Genomic DNA, 17,266 nt, shown 5'->3' with positions numbered 1-17,266 from the left:
TTACAGATTACACACTTAACTTCCATCCACTAACACCAATTAATAACCCAACACACGGTTTCGCAGTCTATAGGAGACATTAAGGTGTTTGAATGTGTATAAGTGTTTGTGATTTTGTACCAGTGATAAAACTTGAAGCGTGGCCTCCAGTTAGGGGTTCTGAGGAGAGTCTGCAGCGCACAAGCCAGGTTTACAAACATATAGCACATAAGAAAGAACCTGTAGGAATCACAAAGCACATCAGTATACTGTACGTGATATAGGCCATTTATATTCACATGCATTCAAGATCTATAAGAGAATATATTATTACATTCTAAAAAATTGGATCAAAAAGGGACGAGCCCAGCCCGCTGGGTTGTTTCAACCCAAAATACTGGATTATTTTAACCCATTGTTGGGTCAAATATAAACATTTTCCTGGTGAATTTCAACCCAGCTGCTGGGTTCATCCCTTACTTAACCCAATGATGGGTTGACGAGCATTTTTTAGAGTGTACAGAGTAAAACAATTTCAAGTGAAACGTGGTAAGTTTTTGGAAAAACTAAAGTATCACGTGTAACCACATGTTTCTCATGTAATGGAATATTAATGTGCTGTATACTTTAATTTTTTTTAAATGATTAATATATGTACTGTAATACATCTGTAAATATGATGAGGGTAAAACATATATTCCGTTAGCAATACCAAGACGGTTGTTTCAATTCCCAAGCAACACACAATCTGACATCCCGCAATAAATACTGTAGGGGTGAGTGGGTACAAACTAACGTGGGGTTAATTGTAGCATGACTACTTTACATATTTCTACAGAGCCGAGCAATCTGTGCTTTTGGTCATTTTCTCTTACTGTCAGAAGATGATCTCATGTGAATTTGTGAAAAGTTTGGATGTGTTTGGTTAAGATATTGAACAACGGTAAAATTCTTTGTCTTAAAGGCGGAGTCCATGATGTTTGAAAGCCAATGTTGATATTTGAAATCACCTAAACAAACACGCCCCTACCCCAATAGAATCTGGACCTTCTGTTGATAGACCCGCCCCACACATACGCAACCCGGCATTTGATTTGATTTGATTGGCTATAAGTGTGTTTTGGTAGTCGGCCCGTCTCCTTTTCCAAAGCGTTTTTCAAACATCGTGGACTCCGCCTTTACGGTGTTTTGTAAGTCACCAAACCCAACCTTATATTATTTTAATCACTGTCTTGTTACCTAAAACAGTGTTTCTCAATCCAGGTCCTCGAGGCCCCCGTCCCAGAAAGTTTTAGATGTCTCCTTATTTAACACACCTGATTTAACTCATCAGCTTGTTAGGGAGACATGTTTACCATTTTTGAAGGAGTCTGATAAGTTGAATCAGGTGTTTTAAATAAGAAGACATCTAAAACTTTCTGGGAGGGGGGCCTCGAGGACAGAGCCGTTTCTCAATACCAAGTACGCCAAGTTCGGACTTGCGTCCTTTGTAGTTCAGACTTGTAAGTTCAGACTCGGAAGAACGAACTCCCGAGGACGGGAGGACGCGAGTCCGCTTATATTGCAAATGGAACAGCAGAGTACTTGAGGTCGTCATTCAGTCTAACCAATACGTGCAGTCCTGGCTATTCTTATTTTAATGTATTTTTAACGAAATATACCAAATGCAAAAACCCTAATATGTGGTTAAGGCAACACGTGAATACGCTGATTAGCTTAATGTATTTATTACAAACTGAGTATGATATAAACTAGTGATGCACCAATGTATCGGCCGCCGATATTTATCGGCCGATATTTGATGAATTTGAAACCATCGGCATATCGGCAATAGCACGAGAAAGGCCGATACCGATTGTTTATTAATTAACTGCATAAAGAAATCCATTATATGTAAAAAATTAGTTAATGTTGTTAATAAAATAAATGCTGAATAGCTTATACCACCTTTGAAGGTTGTCATGCTGTCTTATTATATTTGTTTTAGCTTAATTTGTGCCTCTCTTATTATGTTGGTCAGTTGAATGTTAATTAGATCCAATCCATGTTCAGTAAAAATTATTTGATGCAGAAATAAACTAGCTATTAGACCAACTGTATAGTATTGTATACAAGTGTTCAATATCGGTATCGGCATCGGTATCGGCCAGAAGTTGTCTGTTTAAATCGGAATCGGCCCAAAAAAATCCTATCCGTGCATCCCTAATATAAACACATTTATTTATTTATTTTATTATAAAACCATTTATTTTAATACTACTAAACTATAATATACGATTGTACAACATGAAATAAACACAAGAAAAACACTCGGTTAAAGTAAAGCGCAGTAATTTAATACAGTGTTAAGATTATATAAAAATATATGTGATTTAATTTATGAAACTTAACTTTACCATCAGCTAAAAGGATAACAAATAATACTTCACTATGAATAATAAAGAGAAAAAATTGATGAGACAAAACAATGCCAGTTAGATATATCCAAAGGGAATATTTTATGTTTGATCATCAGACACCGGAGGGCAGAGCAGCTGCACTGAGATTGCGGCAAATTTTAAAAGGAGTTGCCGAGATGAGGCTGCCCTCGTCGGTGTATACACCGCTGACCACCTGCTAATTCACCAGAACTCACATATCCAAAAGAAAATTTGAATATAGGCGCTATCTTTACTAACTGACCACATATTTGTAGTTTATTCATCTATATTCTCGACTAAACAGCTCTTAAAACTTCATTTTATGACACAGAAAGAGTAAAATTTCAAATACTTTGAATTCATTGCTGCTGACGCGAAATGCATTCTGGGAAACTTGGCTGTCAGAAGTTCGCACAAGTCACCTCCTTATGCATCCTCGATAAAATGGGCGGATCAAGAACACATCCGGGGATCTTATGTGAACTTGGCTTGATGCGAACCATAGATATATACACTAGATGTCGCCTTGGTTACGGCAGTTCATTGGACCGAATGCGTCAAACAGAGCCGCCATCTTGAAACAGGGGAATCCTGCATCAGCGTCATTGTAGGCAATGGTGTAACAGAAATAAAATCACCATAAATCGTCATGAACGTGATTTTCTTGGTTTTCTTTGGATTCGTTTCAACAGTCAGACATGTATTTAGCATTTAGTACAGGAAAAAATAAAAGTTTTGATTTTATGAAAATTTACTTTTTCTAACTGTAATGCATAGTGCTAGTAGCCCTAACATCCATACGCAGCACAAAAGTCCGGCATCGTCCATGAATTCGAAGTACAGGTGGAGATAGCAGCTTTACCTAGATACTTCCTATGACAAGACCCCTGTTCTAAGATGGCAGCGGTTTTGACGCATGCTCAGAGCCCCAAGGCGACATCTAGTGTATATATCTATGGACTTTGATTTGGAACAGTACTTGGGCCGCAACTGATGACGTTTTACAAGTTCACAAGAACACAAGTACAGACAAGAAAGCAGATTGAGAAACGGCTCAGGATTGGGAAGCACTGACCTAAAACATAACACTATTTTGAAACATGTCAGCAACTCTTAGTAACTGATAGCTGGGATTGAAAACATTTTTACACAGCGGGGTTAGTTGTCACACAGTTTTACAACTAAGCCTCCAGTATACAATGATAATGAAATAAAAGCACTGTAAATACTATTAATTAAAATGATAACTGTTAATACAATATCAGGGGAATTAACTCACAATTATGAATTTTTGGTCTTAATTGTGAAGCCCTTTCAAAAAAATCTATTTACATGCATTGATGCATAATACAAAAATGGTTAGGATCATGAATGGATGAATGTGTGAATATCTATCTATTATAGGAAGAGATATAAACAATATCCACCTTTAGTATAAAGACAGAATTTTATTGAGACATCTGTGTTTAAACTAAATTGTCTAGCACGAGTTACCAACAAACCCTTTGTTATAATGAACCCCACCTGTGGGGTAAGCTGTAACATTTGCACTCCTGTCACTTTTGGTGTAATTGTACGGTAACAGTAGGTTCCTCAAACAAACTTTAAAGCAACACCAAAGAGTTTTTTTTACCTTAAAATAACGTTTCCAAAAAAGTTTCAGTGGTTCATCCACTCAAAACAGGGTGAATGGCACTTTCACATTCGCTTTGCAGCCCTCTATCGGCCAAAACCGCACTAAAGAAGTTTCCAACCGTCGGGTAGTGGTCCTGTAGTTCGATTGAAAACTACAAAAACTTGCTTTACGGCAGACCTACAATCCAATCAGAGCCAGCTATGCTGCAGTATTTACGACAGTGGTAATGAACAATTACGCTTCTAACCTGTAGGGGGAGCAAAGAGCAAAAAGTCTTTAGTGTTGCTTTAAGTGTTAATTTGTACTAGCAGAGACGTGTGTGTTGATTGTGTAAAAAAATTATTCATCTAACTTAAATATTTTTTGAATGATAGAGCCAAACTCAAAAAGCGTTAGGTTGTGCCCCCCTTTCCCCTACTTTAAATGAACTGGCAAATGCAAAACTGTACTTTCTTAAGGTCTATCTGGCAATCATAAAAATGAGGTGTGGTGTGTTTTAAAAGTGTTGCTCACATAGAGAGAATAGGTGCAACGGCATCCAAGGATGCAATGAGGATGCCGATCTCACAGATACAAGCCGTTAAGAGGAGAGCCCACGTAGGCTCGCCGTTAGCTTTGCCATGTCCAAACACCTGTGAAACACATGACCATCATTAACCTGTGAACAAGATGAGAGAATCAGAGGAATACATGTATAAAATATGTATGTACCCTAAGGAAAGGAATGATTCCATCTCGGGCAATGGCTTGAAGGAGGCGGGGCGCTCCTGTTAAACTCTGAAGCCCCGCCCCACAGGTGGAGAAGAAGGAGCCAAACACAATGACCCAAGGTGAGGGCCATGCCAGGGTACCAATAACCAAGTTACCATTGACGCCTTCCCCAAACCTGCGCATAATAAAATGATCAACTAAAATGCTTTCAAGTGCTAATTCGCAATAAATGCAATACATTTTTAAGTGAAAATCAATTTGTAAAGCTTATAACATACAGTTTTTGAGCCAAACTATATTAATTTAGCACTGACTTGTAGCATGAAAATTTAAAGTTAAAACGCACTTGTCCCTCAAAACGACTCCGTCCACACAGGCTCCAAACAGAAACACAGAAGACATGTCTGTGAGAGTTTGAATTTAGGACAATATAAAGCAAAAAAAGCTATTTTAGCTATTATATTACAGGTGAAACGTATTCGTTTTAGCATTTTGTGGTTTCCCGGATTTCGAATGACACTGTACTTCCAGGATGCGCAATTCTACATTGTCACAATGGACGTCACAAGCTATTTATCTGAATAAAGCTGGGTTGTAGTGAAGGATACAGATGAAGGAGGTGGTTGCGATGGCCAGGATGGTACCAACAGGAATTGACTTCTGAGCATCCTGCAGATCACCAGAACGGTTGGACCCAGCCATGATACCTAAGCCACACACAATATTAAACATTGCTCCTAGACTTTAAGAAAAACAAACTGCTAGTAATGAAGACTTTGGATTATTGATGGCTCAGGTTTTTGCTTACATTGTGGGGGCCTAACATCCTCATAAGGGTAATAAACCTTGACACAAACATTGTAAGGATCAGTCAACGGTTCCCATGAGGTCCCCCAGTTTAATCAGCACACTAAATCATGCCTTAATAAAAATCTCAAAAATTCAGCAAGGACTACATGAGGGTTAGTGAGGGATAGGACATTGAAAATATAATTAGCTTAGTATAAAAACAACAGAAGCCAATGGAAAGTCCACACAAACTCATTTATGTGATTGACAGCAGTCGGTCTCTGTGGCTTTGGGCCAATGCAGTAATAAAAAAAAAACTTTTCTGCTTATATAACAAGCTCTCGTTGTCAACACTGTTGATAGGACACAGACATTCGCACTATATAAATAATGCAGAAAACTTCACTTACGAAAACATTTGCACATGCATTATTTATTAAGGAGAATTAATACAATGTCGAATTTAAATTAATATGGCAATACGTTCTAAATAGCCTTAATAATATAAAAGACAGGAATTGCATTAATAATTCCAATATTATGGATCGGACTGTTTCACATTTTAATCTGACCTGTGACAGAGGGAAAGTAGATGCCAACCAGCAGGGTGAAGAAGCTGGTTATATCTGCCAGGACATAACGGTTCGAGTTGGTTCTTGCGGAGTCAGGGTCAAGCACCGCCGACAGACCTTGTTTCTCTAAGAAAGAATTTTTTTCCATAAAGGTGCTAAAGAGGTTCTCTATAAAAAGAAAAGAGACATTTATCAAATTAAGAGACATTTCCTCACTCACATTTTCTTATGTTTTTCATACAAAAAGTCTTGTGATACACACTAGCTACGTTTAAATGCAACCAAATAATTTGTTTTGATGGTATAATCGAAAAGCCTTCATGTAAACACCTTAATCAGTACGATTGAGGTCAATCAGATGCAAATTTTTATTGTATTAAAAGGGGCGCTGTAGTCCGATCTGTGATCCGATCTTTAGGAAAAAGGTACGCATGTAAATGTGTGAATCGTATTAGTTTCTCAATTGGATGCAAAAAAACTTGTGCACATGTGCAGAAGAATTGTGCTTAAGTTCACATCTTATATTTACCCCATATTTGTGTATTATCATCACAGAAACACAATGGCAACACGCATTATTACGGTAATGGGGTCACGCGCTGTACTTTCTGCAGCGTTCATGTGTACTTTCATAAAATAACATAAAGCAATAAAATAGGGTTGTGCCTTTTGAGTGTTTTTTTGTTGTTGTTGTTGCCTATATCTGAAAACTTTTTAAGATCAACTTTCTGACTCAGCTTTGACTTTGTGCATTTATTCAGAGATAAAGCGTGAACTCGAAGAGAGATGCTGTGCCAAGTCCTCAGATTTTTTCGAGTTCAGATTTGGGCTACTGTTTAAACTGTTTCCACAAGTTGATTTCTTGTCTGCAGGTTAAAGCCCTGTTTTCAGATTGTTTATGATGAAATAGAACGGTTTTGACTGAAATTTGGACATATGATGGTGGCCCGAGAATTTTTGGGTGTTTGTTGTATTACCCGCCATCTCTATATAATGGCTGCATAGGTGCACTGGAACAATCCTTCCTAAAATGCATTAAACTTTCGTTTGCAGAGACGTGAAACTCACCGAGTGGTCAGGGGTGTTCACTGATATGCTCACACAAAAATCGCTGCAAAAGATCCTTTCCAACAGGTGTTTTAGCATTCGTTGTTAACTTGTGGACCTATTTTTTCAAACGCCTCACACCCGTATATTCTTCCGTTGAGAGCTTGAATAATAGACACTCCAGCCCAGTTGGTGGCGATAATCGGTCTTTGCCAATTGCAAGAACACAAACAAGGTTCCCGGTGCGGTGTAATACCGTACCTCACAGCACATCTAATACAAGTCAATGGAGTTGAACAAAAACTAGGATAAAACCTGTTGGAATGCGTCTTTTGCAGCGATTCCCGTGCGAGCACACCAGTGAACACCCCCGACCACTCGGTGGGTTTCACGTCTTTGTAAATGAAAGTTTAATGCATTTTAGGATTGCTCCAGTGTACCTATACAGCCATTATAGAGGTGGGAGGCGAAACAACAAACACCCGAAAACTCCCGGGGCACCATCACATGTCGAAAGTTCAGTCAAAACCATTCTATTTAATCATAAACAATCTGAAAACAAGGCTTTAAGTGTAAAATACCAAACTTGTCCTTTAAAGATGAAAGGATTTCATTCATTAGTTATTGGTGTTTGGGCTGTGAATAGACATCGGGATGCCTTTGGGCTAGTTTTGAATGTCCATTGGGATGGTTTTAATACACAAATCTGGCAATCCTGACTGTGCGCTTGTCGTAACCTGCAATCAGATTAATTTTAGTTGGATTGACAAAATTTTGTGCATGTAAACATAGCCAATGTAACATAATCATTACACATTGTTAGGAGTGTATATACTGGGAATATTGTCAGCGCAAATACCACAATATGGATATCACAATAATTTGCAATAATTGAATGATTTTAATACTTCAAAAGCTTCTGTAACGTCAAATTTTACCAAAGAGACTGGCACTTAAATGTTTATGCATGTGTGTTCTCTGACATGTAAATGTAAAACATATGCGTTTCGGTTTGTAAAAATTGTATAACAAAGTTTATAATGTTTTCATAAACTTAAAGCATTAACATATAACACATAGTTTATGGTACCCATTGACTTCCATAGTATTTGTATTTGTTTTTCACCATCAATTGTGTGGTTATTATCAATTATCATAATACCTTCTTTTGTGTTCAACAAAAGAAAGAAACTCATACAACAACATGTGGGTGAGTGCATTTTGAAAAAAACTTTTATTTTCTTGTGTACAATCCCTTTAAGATAGTTTTGGATTGATTATAGCATGTCAAAACTGCAAAACCATGAATGCATTGGCCAAAAATATACAGAAGTTATAATATGATTACAATATAAGTAAGGGAAAATTGCAAACAGGTCGTTGAATTATTCGGTAATAACGCACACCCAAGTGTGCATTATTTTCAATTATACCACAGGCCTGTGGAATGCTTTATTCTGATTGGTTGAGAAGGTCCACAGGTGTTGATTATTTTTGTAAACCACACACACCTAACCTGTCAAATGTCTTAAAATAACCACCAGAGCAATATTTGTTGTAACTGTGGTATAAGAAGTCGTGCCGCATTACCACCTTGAGAGTGCATTATTTTCAAATAATTCAACGTCCCGTCATCAATTATTCCTTACATAATTCAAAGGACCGAAGTAAATTATTCTGCTTAAAACACGGTTACCACAGACCTTGCTCTGGAAGGGGGCATTTGACAGGTTAGGTGTGCGTTTTTCGAAAAATAATGCATACCTGTGGAACATTTCTCAAACAATCAGAATAAAGCATTCAACTGCCCTGTGGTATAATATAAAATAACACACTGACAGATTAACATTCAGCGGTCCAATATTCCTCAATTTAAGCACATGTTTAACTTTTAAAATGTGTATATTTGTACAGTAACTGTGACAGTAGGTGTGAAACATTGAACAAACACTGAATAAACATAGTAAATGTAAGTATTTCTGACCTGCCATGATTCCACTGGTGACTCCAGGTATTCCCTGGATCTGACTGATGTTATTGTTGGTAAAGTACTCATCACAGGTGGCATTCAGAAACTCTGAATCACAAAAGACCCTCCAGAGTTTGGTGGTGACTGTTGCATTTCCTTGTTGTACAGTCTTGGCACAAACATCAAAGAACTTTGACATGAGAGTTCGATTTCCGAGCAAACAGACCCTACGTGAGACAGATCCATCTGATTACGGTTGTTTCTGAAAAACAATCTAGCCCTTTAAATATAGCCATCGCAATATGCCAAAAACAGTACTTACGGAAAGTCTGGTGGGTCAAAAGATGTCTTGATGACCCCCGCGTAGACAGCGAGAATGGAGAGAACGACGCAAGCGAGAAACACAAGAGCCAACTTGTTGACGTACTTTACACCGACAAAGACAACCACAGCCATGAAGGAGAGCACGATGGTGCCATACACGCGCATGTTATTCAACAACGCAGCCTCGGCTTCGGCTCCCTCAAGACCTTCCATTTTGAATACAGCAGCTGCTGGCACAATGTAGATCTATGGAAAATCCATGAAAAAAAAAACATTTTGAAAATGGTCCATGGAGTGTAATCTTAAAGATGAAAATAAATTGTAAAGCAATTATTCTCAATTGGTAGGTGTGAATGCAAAGCGTGTCGTACCAGCAGGATTTCGATGCACCCCAGGATATACATGGCTCCAGCAAAAGTGGTACCCAGGTAGAAACATATACCAACTGCCCCACCAAACTCGGGCCCGAGTGAACGAGAGATCATGTAGTAGGATCCTCCGGCTGAATGTCACATACAAAAATAATCAGTCAAGACGTACAATAATGCAACAATGTTTAAACTTAATTGTTAAACAGTAGTGCAGTTCATATCCTCATGATAAAGGGTGTAAATATTACCCACATTTGTTTTTTGCAGTTTTATAAAAACAATCCATATATTTCAGTTTGAAATGTCAAGAGGATGACAAGTGTTCAGTGTATTTATTCTACTTATTTCTAACACAGACAGACATGTATTTGTACAAGAGTACACACATTATAAGTCAGGAGCTGATCTCAGCACAGTTGGGATCTGTACTGTGTATTGTACAATAGCTAACTGCCCATGAAGAACGATAGGACTACTGTCCTCTGGGTTTTAGCACATACACAAACAATATGAATCTTGCTTACCTGGCACAACTCCATTGGTGGCAATTGCACTCATTGAGATTGCAGTCAGCATAGTATGTAATATGTTAAATAAAGATCAAAAGGGTGCAGTAAGCGATAGAGAGAGAGACTACATGACAAAGCAGAATGCTTTCTTCATCCTAGTTTAATGTGCAAATAGTTAAGTAAGCTGTTCATAGCTCGATTTCACATTGCTTTGTTTGTCTACTTCATATGTACACTTCAGGCAGCTCCATATCCCACAATGCATCACGATTGTGATGTCACTTCAACAACTCGCGCTTTGCACATGGAGGGGGCGGTCTTCATATTCCATGTGATCAAGGGCTTAGGGCGATCCATTTGAACCTACTTCAAGTGTTTCAGCAGTAGTGGGCAAGACTGAGGGAAGTTAGCGAGGGAAGGTCATAAAAAAACGAACTGGAACGCAGGGTAAGAGCAGCGCAAATGATTTCACAGTCGCAAATAAGCAGACCTGATGCTCCTGCAGGTGCGGGTGATCTACTAACACCTGATGTGCTTGAGATCAGCACCAAGGACGCACATCGCTCTGGAAATTTGAGGTGAAAAATTCCAGCTAACCAAACCATAGGACACTGAAGGACAAAAAATGAAGGTTTACAAGAAGTTTTGAAACATCTGGTATTGTGTGACGACTTTTAGTGAATCCTCTTTTATTCCCTTCCAGTAAATAAAAATTAACATAAAAAAGAAATTTTTAAAAAACGGTTACGTGTTAAAAAGCGCTCTTTGATCTATGTGATGCCTCTCCTTTAAACAACAATTGCAGCCATTTAAAGCGTAAAATGATTTAAGACATGCTTTATTACGGCATTAAATAAAAGCACAAATGCCAGTTATATCACACGCACAAACTAGAGATGGGGCGGATGACATGACGAAAAATAATATTTTAATTAAATTCGGGCGGGTGGCGGGCGGTTGAACCAATCAAATTAAAAATATATGTATACATTGTTAAATATTGTTGTGACTATACCTACATCCCAAAAATTGAGCACACTTTGAAATAGTCAAATTTTCATCAGGCATTTATATGGCTAGTCGGTATATGCAGATTGACTGCTTGTTATTATCAGAGATGGCAACGTCGGCGAAGGAGGTACGTGACAAACTCAAAAAAGGAGAATTAAAAACAAAGGAAATAGAAGGTCAGAAAAGCGTTGCCTGGAATAAGTTTTACAAAGTGGTAAATTAGGATGACACCAGTGCAGACTATGTAATTTGTCCGTTTAATTTAGGCTGTTTATTTATTTTTGTCCATGTGCGCCGATCGGACACGGAATTAGTCTCGCGGCTGTCATCATCAGCGTCTTGCATCGCCCGATCAGCGGATGGCGGGTGGGTGCGGTTTTGAAAATTGGTCAAAAACGTTAGTGCGGTTGGATGGCGAATGGACGGATGATGAGTTTTGTGATGCGGTTGCAGATGAAACTCCTAAAAATGCATATGCAATAAGGTTAGTCGCAAAAATAACTAGACCACACCTTTTTTTAGCGCTAAGGGGGTGTGCACACCAAAGCTTTTAGGGGCCAGTCACACCAAATGCGTTTATGGCAGTTGCAGGCGTCTTTTTTGAATGATATTCTATGGGCAGGGCGCGTTTGGGAGCTGTTTATGCGCGCCTTGCGTTTTTTTCCCGCCTGCCGCGCACGCGTTTTTGAAGGAGCGCTGAGAGCGGAGAAGAGCCCGACGTCATTCGCGTCTTTCCATTGTCCAATCAAATAAGGGGAGAGGCGGGCCTTACGTTGTGGTGAGTGTAGTTTACAGTTGCTTTGAAGAACCTGACTCCACTCGCTCAAACCCTCAAACCAGGTCAGAGCAAGCGTCATCTTTTTAAAGTTTCTGCTAATATGACAGTTAACAGCAAAAGAGCGCTCACGCTTCAATATTTGATTGACAAGATAGCTGACTCGGTGGTTGCTTAGCAATATGAAAAGCCGCGTCGCACTGCTCTTTTTTTTAAAAGGCAGTGTGTCCCGCCTTACGTTTGCAAGCGTTTAAAGCGCTTTTGGTGTGACTGCCCCCTTACTCTGGCGGCTGGCGTATGTTTTCAATTGTTTCCAATTGAAGCGTGGGGTTTTTCAAAAAAGCCACCAACTGGCGTTTCTTTTTCGTGCTGAAAGCCAGCGCTCTGTGCTTTTTCCGCGCTCAGTGCAGAGAGTTGAAAAATATTCAACTTTGAGTAAAAATCTCAGCTCATCAATGTCAGTTCTCACACGGCCATCCAATCCCAGTGTAGAAGGGGCGGGCCAAATATCACAACAACCAATCAGTGCATTGTACAACAAAGCAGAAGTATGCGCCATTTTCAGCCGCATAAAAAAGCTTTGGTGTGCACGCCCCCTAATTATCCACTGCGTGTCTTTAGTAAATCCTGACGGTTGTTATTTAACACCAAAATGATGGTTTAAATGTTATTCTGAGATTAGGAGCATCAAAGTTTAATTTCACTTATTTAAATTCAGTCAATATATAAAGATATCAGACTGGGTAGCATATAATAATAAATAATAATTTATTACATTTATATAGCGCATTTCTGCAGCAGCAGCAGCACTCAAAGCGCTCGTCATATGAAAGGGGCAGTCAACCATCACCAATGTGCGGCATCCACATGGATAATGCACGGGCAGCCATAGTGCGCCAGAACGCCCACCACACACCCGTTTATTACTGGCTATTCAATATATGAGTTAGCTACATTTTACTACTCAATGCAATCACTCAATAATTATCCATTTACTGCCAGACTATTACAGTAGGTCACTACTGTTCAAGTTTCAAACAGTGGTCTCCAACATGGAGCACATTTAAAAAGCCTTAATTTTAATATTTATTTATTACTTATTTTTTATTAGCTTGGCTATTTTATGCATGTTAACATTTTAAACAATTGTGAAACATATCAACAAGTAGAATAAAATCAACACGTAAAACAAAAAAGTTTTTAATGGACTATATAAAAAAGTAGCCCCCAGATGGTTTAATCCATTGTGGTAGCCCTTGCTCACAAAAAGGTTGGAGACCCCTGATTTAAAAATATGTGCGCATTGGGTTAAAACATCAATATATGAGAATTACAATCTGATGGGATATTTATAAACTTTTCTACAGCAGACACGACGAAATGGAAAAAAGCCTCAAAGTGGCAGCACACCGTCACTTACATAACACTTTACAAACTCCCAACAAACGATCTAAGCAAATATTTCCTAAGATGTGACACAAGAACGCACAAAACGCATACAAACATACAAACAGCAATAGAATCTCAGCAGGAACCGCTTAGCGTTGGCCGCTGTCCATAGTGGTAAACTGGCAGCACTGAAATGAAACACCTCATGTCAGCATCCACATTTATGTTCTTGGCAGAAACACAGAATGGCACCGTTGACACTCATGCTATTCGGAGATAAACAAACAACAAAGTGACTGTATAACGGTGAGTGATTTTAAGTTAAAGGTATGCAGGGGAAGAAAAAGAGAAAGTCTGAGCTTTTGAGAAGGGTCGTGAAGAGAGATACTGTACTTTGATTGCATGTCTCTGTGGGTCTTGATGCATGGCGTTAATAAAGAATTTGTGTTTGCTGAGCAGAGGAAACCTTTGGGGTGGAATAGAAAATTAAATTCAGATTTGAAGGACAACATAGCTAATTGTGGGTTTTGTGTCCCATCCAGTTTATAACCCAATAAAATTCAGATTAGATTTGCCTATCTAAAGCAGTTTTTATTTTTTGTGACCGAATGTTTGAAAACCTAGTCTCGCTGAAGGTCTGAGAACCAATGCCGCTTTGAATGTCTGCCCAAGAGGCCATATGACTGACATGTAAAGCAACCAATCACGTTTAGGGGTGAGGAAATGTCTCCACAATTACCGGTGTGCAACCATTCATTCACATCTCTGAACATTCAAGTCTCTGAACGTTCAAAGGTCTCTTTTAGATTTGAGTCACGCAAAATTCTTGGACGTATTTTAAATACATTGCATGCTTTTCGGCTTTGTGTTTTTCCAGGCAGACTAAAGAATGCGACACACGCGTCTCCTGGAAATCCTGTATAATTCAACCAAGCAGACGCTGCTGAAATGCTTCCAGAAAAGTGTGCCGTATGCATCAGTCGTTTAGCCAACGGTCTGTGGGTATGACGTCTGAGAATAGTGAAAAACCCAGATGAAGTCATTTATTCAGTTTTTTTTCCTACATAAGTAAGGCCATTTTTCCTAAAGCGAAGTTTTAAATGAATTTACGTCTCTGTATTTGTGACTTACCGTAGAACAACACATAAAGACGATCAAGAAGGTGCCCAGCACACCTCCGACGCCCACCAGCCAGGTCATTCTGAGGAACAGGATGACACCCAGAATGTTTTGCATACATGGCAGGTAAACGCCCATAATGGTGCCCATACGTGGAGCCTGTCAATCAAACGGTCAACCAATCAATAATCAGCACCCATGCACAGTTATCATCACAGTTATGATGCCTGATATAATTCAATAAACACCCATTTAATTTGTCTGTCAATCAACATACATCCAATCAATGACAAGGAACCACCCATCAACATAAACACAATAAGTTAATGAACGAAACACTATATTTAAGACAGTAGTGACTTATAGGGCTTACTCACACTATGCATACCATACCGTACCCAAGTATACGTTTGACCCCCAAAGTCTGGTTCAACTTTAGCTTGATCAGCGGAGGGGAAATAATCACACTCGGGTATGGTTCGGTACAGGTAAGTACAATTTCATTATGCCCTTACAGTACAGTTCAATTGAATTTGAAGATCACATTTACCTGCACAGTTTTCTTGCGCGCTTCCTCGTTGTTTTCAGCCTCTTCATGTTCTTTACTGCCCTGTGTCAGGTTGGAGTAGTTGGCGAGGCTGCTCAGCAGAGACGAAACCATGGGACTGGTGTCCATCTCCTCCTACAAAGCACATAAACATGTACATTAAATGAAAGTAAAACATCCATCTGTATAACCCCTTTAAAATCATAAGGAATGTTTCATTATACCTCAAACAAGGCCATATTTTTCCCATCATACTGCTGGCTTTTCTCCACATCACTGGTGCTGCTGTTGATAAAAGGGCTGCTCTCCTTGGACGCTGCATCTCCTGTGAACAGACATTATAAACACTTTGTCAACAAAAATGTCAAAGAATTAAATTATCTGAAAAAGAATAAACAAAAAGGTCAATTTCACACCAAAAAAAAAATAATTTTACTCAGCTGTGTGTCATTATAAACCTATGCAACTTTTATTTTTTCATAAAATACAAAAGGTACATTTTGAAGTCAATGCCATGGCATGAAATGAATAAGCATTAGTAAAGTTGTTTAAAGAAAATATGACAAAAATTATCTTTTTAGTTTATGGATTTGAAGTTATAAAAACCTAAAAAGGGCTTAGTACTCTTTGGACCCCTTTAATAGTTTGTAGTAGGGGCTTGACCAGCTGGTCGCTTTTTCACTGCCTGTGAACTTTGTCTGTGTTCTGTGAAAGTCATACAGGTTTCAACCATCATAAGGGTGAAGGGATTATGACCATTTTTTCTTTTTTTACAACATAACCTCAGTGAATCATTTACAGGGATTATATTCAGCATTGTATTAATCAAACTGCTTATAAACACAAATACATCTGCCTAGCAATCTGTCAGACATCATTCCTGCTGGATTTGCTTACACTACATGTAAGACCAACGTCACTGCTTTAGCACATAATACTTAAGAGTGGTTTTGAGAGAGTGCGTCATCATATTAATAGTATGAGCGCATTTACTGCATGTTAGTGAGCATTTGAGGAGCTCAGATGCAAAATTGCACCACCATCCAAAAAAAGATAATGATATTGATTGAATGCTTTTGGCACGATTAATACATTTATTTTCGTCTCAAATCCGCTTAAAGTCACGATGAAATTCAAATAGAAAACTGTACATTTTGGAATATTGGTATTTTTTACAAATTACTTGTGAGCTTTATTATTTTTTTAAATTCATGTGGCCTCATAATCTTTAATTAAAAACGCATATCTCCTCCCCTCTTTAAAAAATCACAGCGATTAGTAAATACAGGGTTCCCACACCTTAGTAACTTCAAATTCAAGGACCTTTCAAGGACTTTCCAGGTCCAAAACCCTCATATTCAAGGACTAAATGTGGGGACACATTTCAAGTGAGAGCAAGGTATCATCGTGTTACCCTAAGATACATTGTTACAATTCCCTTTCGAGGAAACTCGCGCTGCGTCACTCCGGTGACACTTTGGGGACGCCTCCAGGCGTAAGTGCGTCTGAATGTGTATATCAAATTCAACCAATGGTGAGGCTTAACAACAAAGACAGGGTGATGCAGGAGCCAGGAAGTATATCACTATCTGAAATATTGCCAAAGACGGCGTTACAGGGACACAGGAAGTATGGCAAGGGAGACGCAGCGTCTCATTCTCTTTTCAGGGAACAACAGTTACATACGTAACCCGAGACGTTTTCATGTCAAACACAACTATGCAAATTAATAGATTTTTTATGATATTATCCTACACTACACAGGGAATAATATGGATTTTTTAAACATAAAATAGATTCAAGCACTTTCAATGACCTGTATCTATGTATGTATTTTTTCAAAAACTTCCCAGGGCCTTGAATAATTTTCCCCAGATTCACAAACTATCAAAGATTTCAAGGACCCGTGGGAACCCTTGTAAATAGCAACATGACCCAACTTCCAACGATCCAATCAATTCTCAATGGACAAATTTAAGAATTTAATTTACTTTTTTTCATTTCAGAAGCCTTTTCACTCGGATATACGTCACCACGGGAAAAATAGACAATCGCTAATTCTGTTTCATGGCGACTTTAATGTTGGCAGAATCCGTTA

General features: G+C 38.6%; 1 protein-coding gene across 4 annotated transcripts in view; it reads right to left on the bottom strand.

The window, feature by feature from the left end:
• slc12a5b (solute carrier family 12 member 5b) overlaps nucleotides 1–17,266 on the bottom strand; it is a 110,860-nt gene that overhangs the window by 23,947 nt on the left and 69,647 nt on the right. For all 4 annotated transcript variants that reach the window (XM_055167592.2, XM_055167593.2, XM_055167591.2 and 1 more), the window contains exons 2-14: nucleotides 15,393–15,493; nucleotides 15,172–15,303; nucleotides 14,634–14,780; nucleotides 10,343–10,397; nucleotides 9,819–9,949; nucleotides 9,446–9,693; nucleotides 9,139–9,350; nucleotides 6,108–6,275; nucleotides 5,355–5,453; nucleotides 5,093–5,150; nucleotides 4,747–4,921; nucleotides 4,549–4,667; nucleotides 121–219 (exon numbers count right to left, since the gene is read on the bottom strand). In XM_055167592.2, coding sequence (XP_055023567.2) covers nucleotides 121–219; nucleotides 4,549–4,667; nucleotides 4,747–4,921; nucleotides 5,093–5,150; nucleotides 5,355–5,453; nucleotides 6,108–6,275; nucleotides 9,139–9,350; nucleotides 9,446–9,693; nucleotides 9,819–9,949; nucleotides 10,343–10,397; nucleotides 14,634–14,780; nucleotides 15,172–15,303; nucleotides 15,393–15,407 — 1,658 coding nt within the window. In that variant the 5' untranslated portion in view covers nucleotides 15,408–15,493. The remainder of the gene's footprint in view (nucleotides 1–120; nucleotides 220–4,548; nucleotides 4,668–4,746; nucleotides 4,922–5,092; nucleotides 5,151–5,354; nucleotides 5,454–6,107; nucleotides 6,276–9,138; nucleotides 9,351–9,445; nucleotides 9,694–9,818; nucleotides 9,950–10,342; nucleotides 10,398–14,633; nucleotides 14,781–15,171; nucleotides 15,304–15,392; nucleotides 15,494–17,266) is intronic.

The sequence above is a fragment of the Misgurnus anguillicaudatus genome, chromosome 5, assembly GCF_027580225.2.
Source record: "Misgurnus anguillicaudatus chromosome 5, ASM2758022v2, whole genome shotgun sequence".
Taxonomy (NCBI): Eukaryota; Metazoa; Chordata; class Actinopteri; order Cypriniformes; family Cobitidae; genus Misgurnus; species Misgurnus anguillicaudatus.
This window is presented reverse-complemented; position numbering and strand designations above follow the sequence as displayed.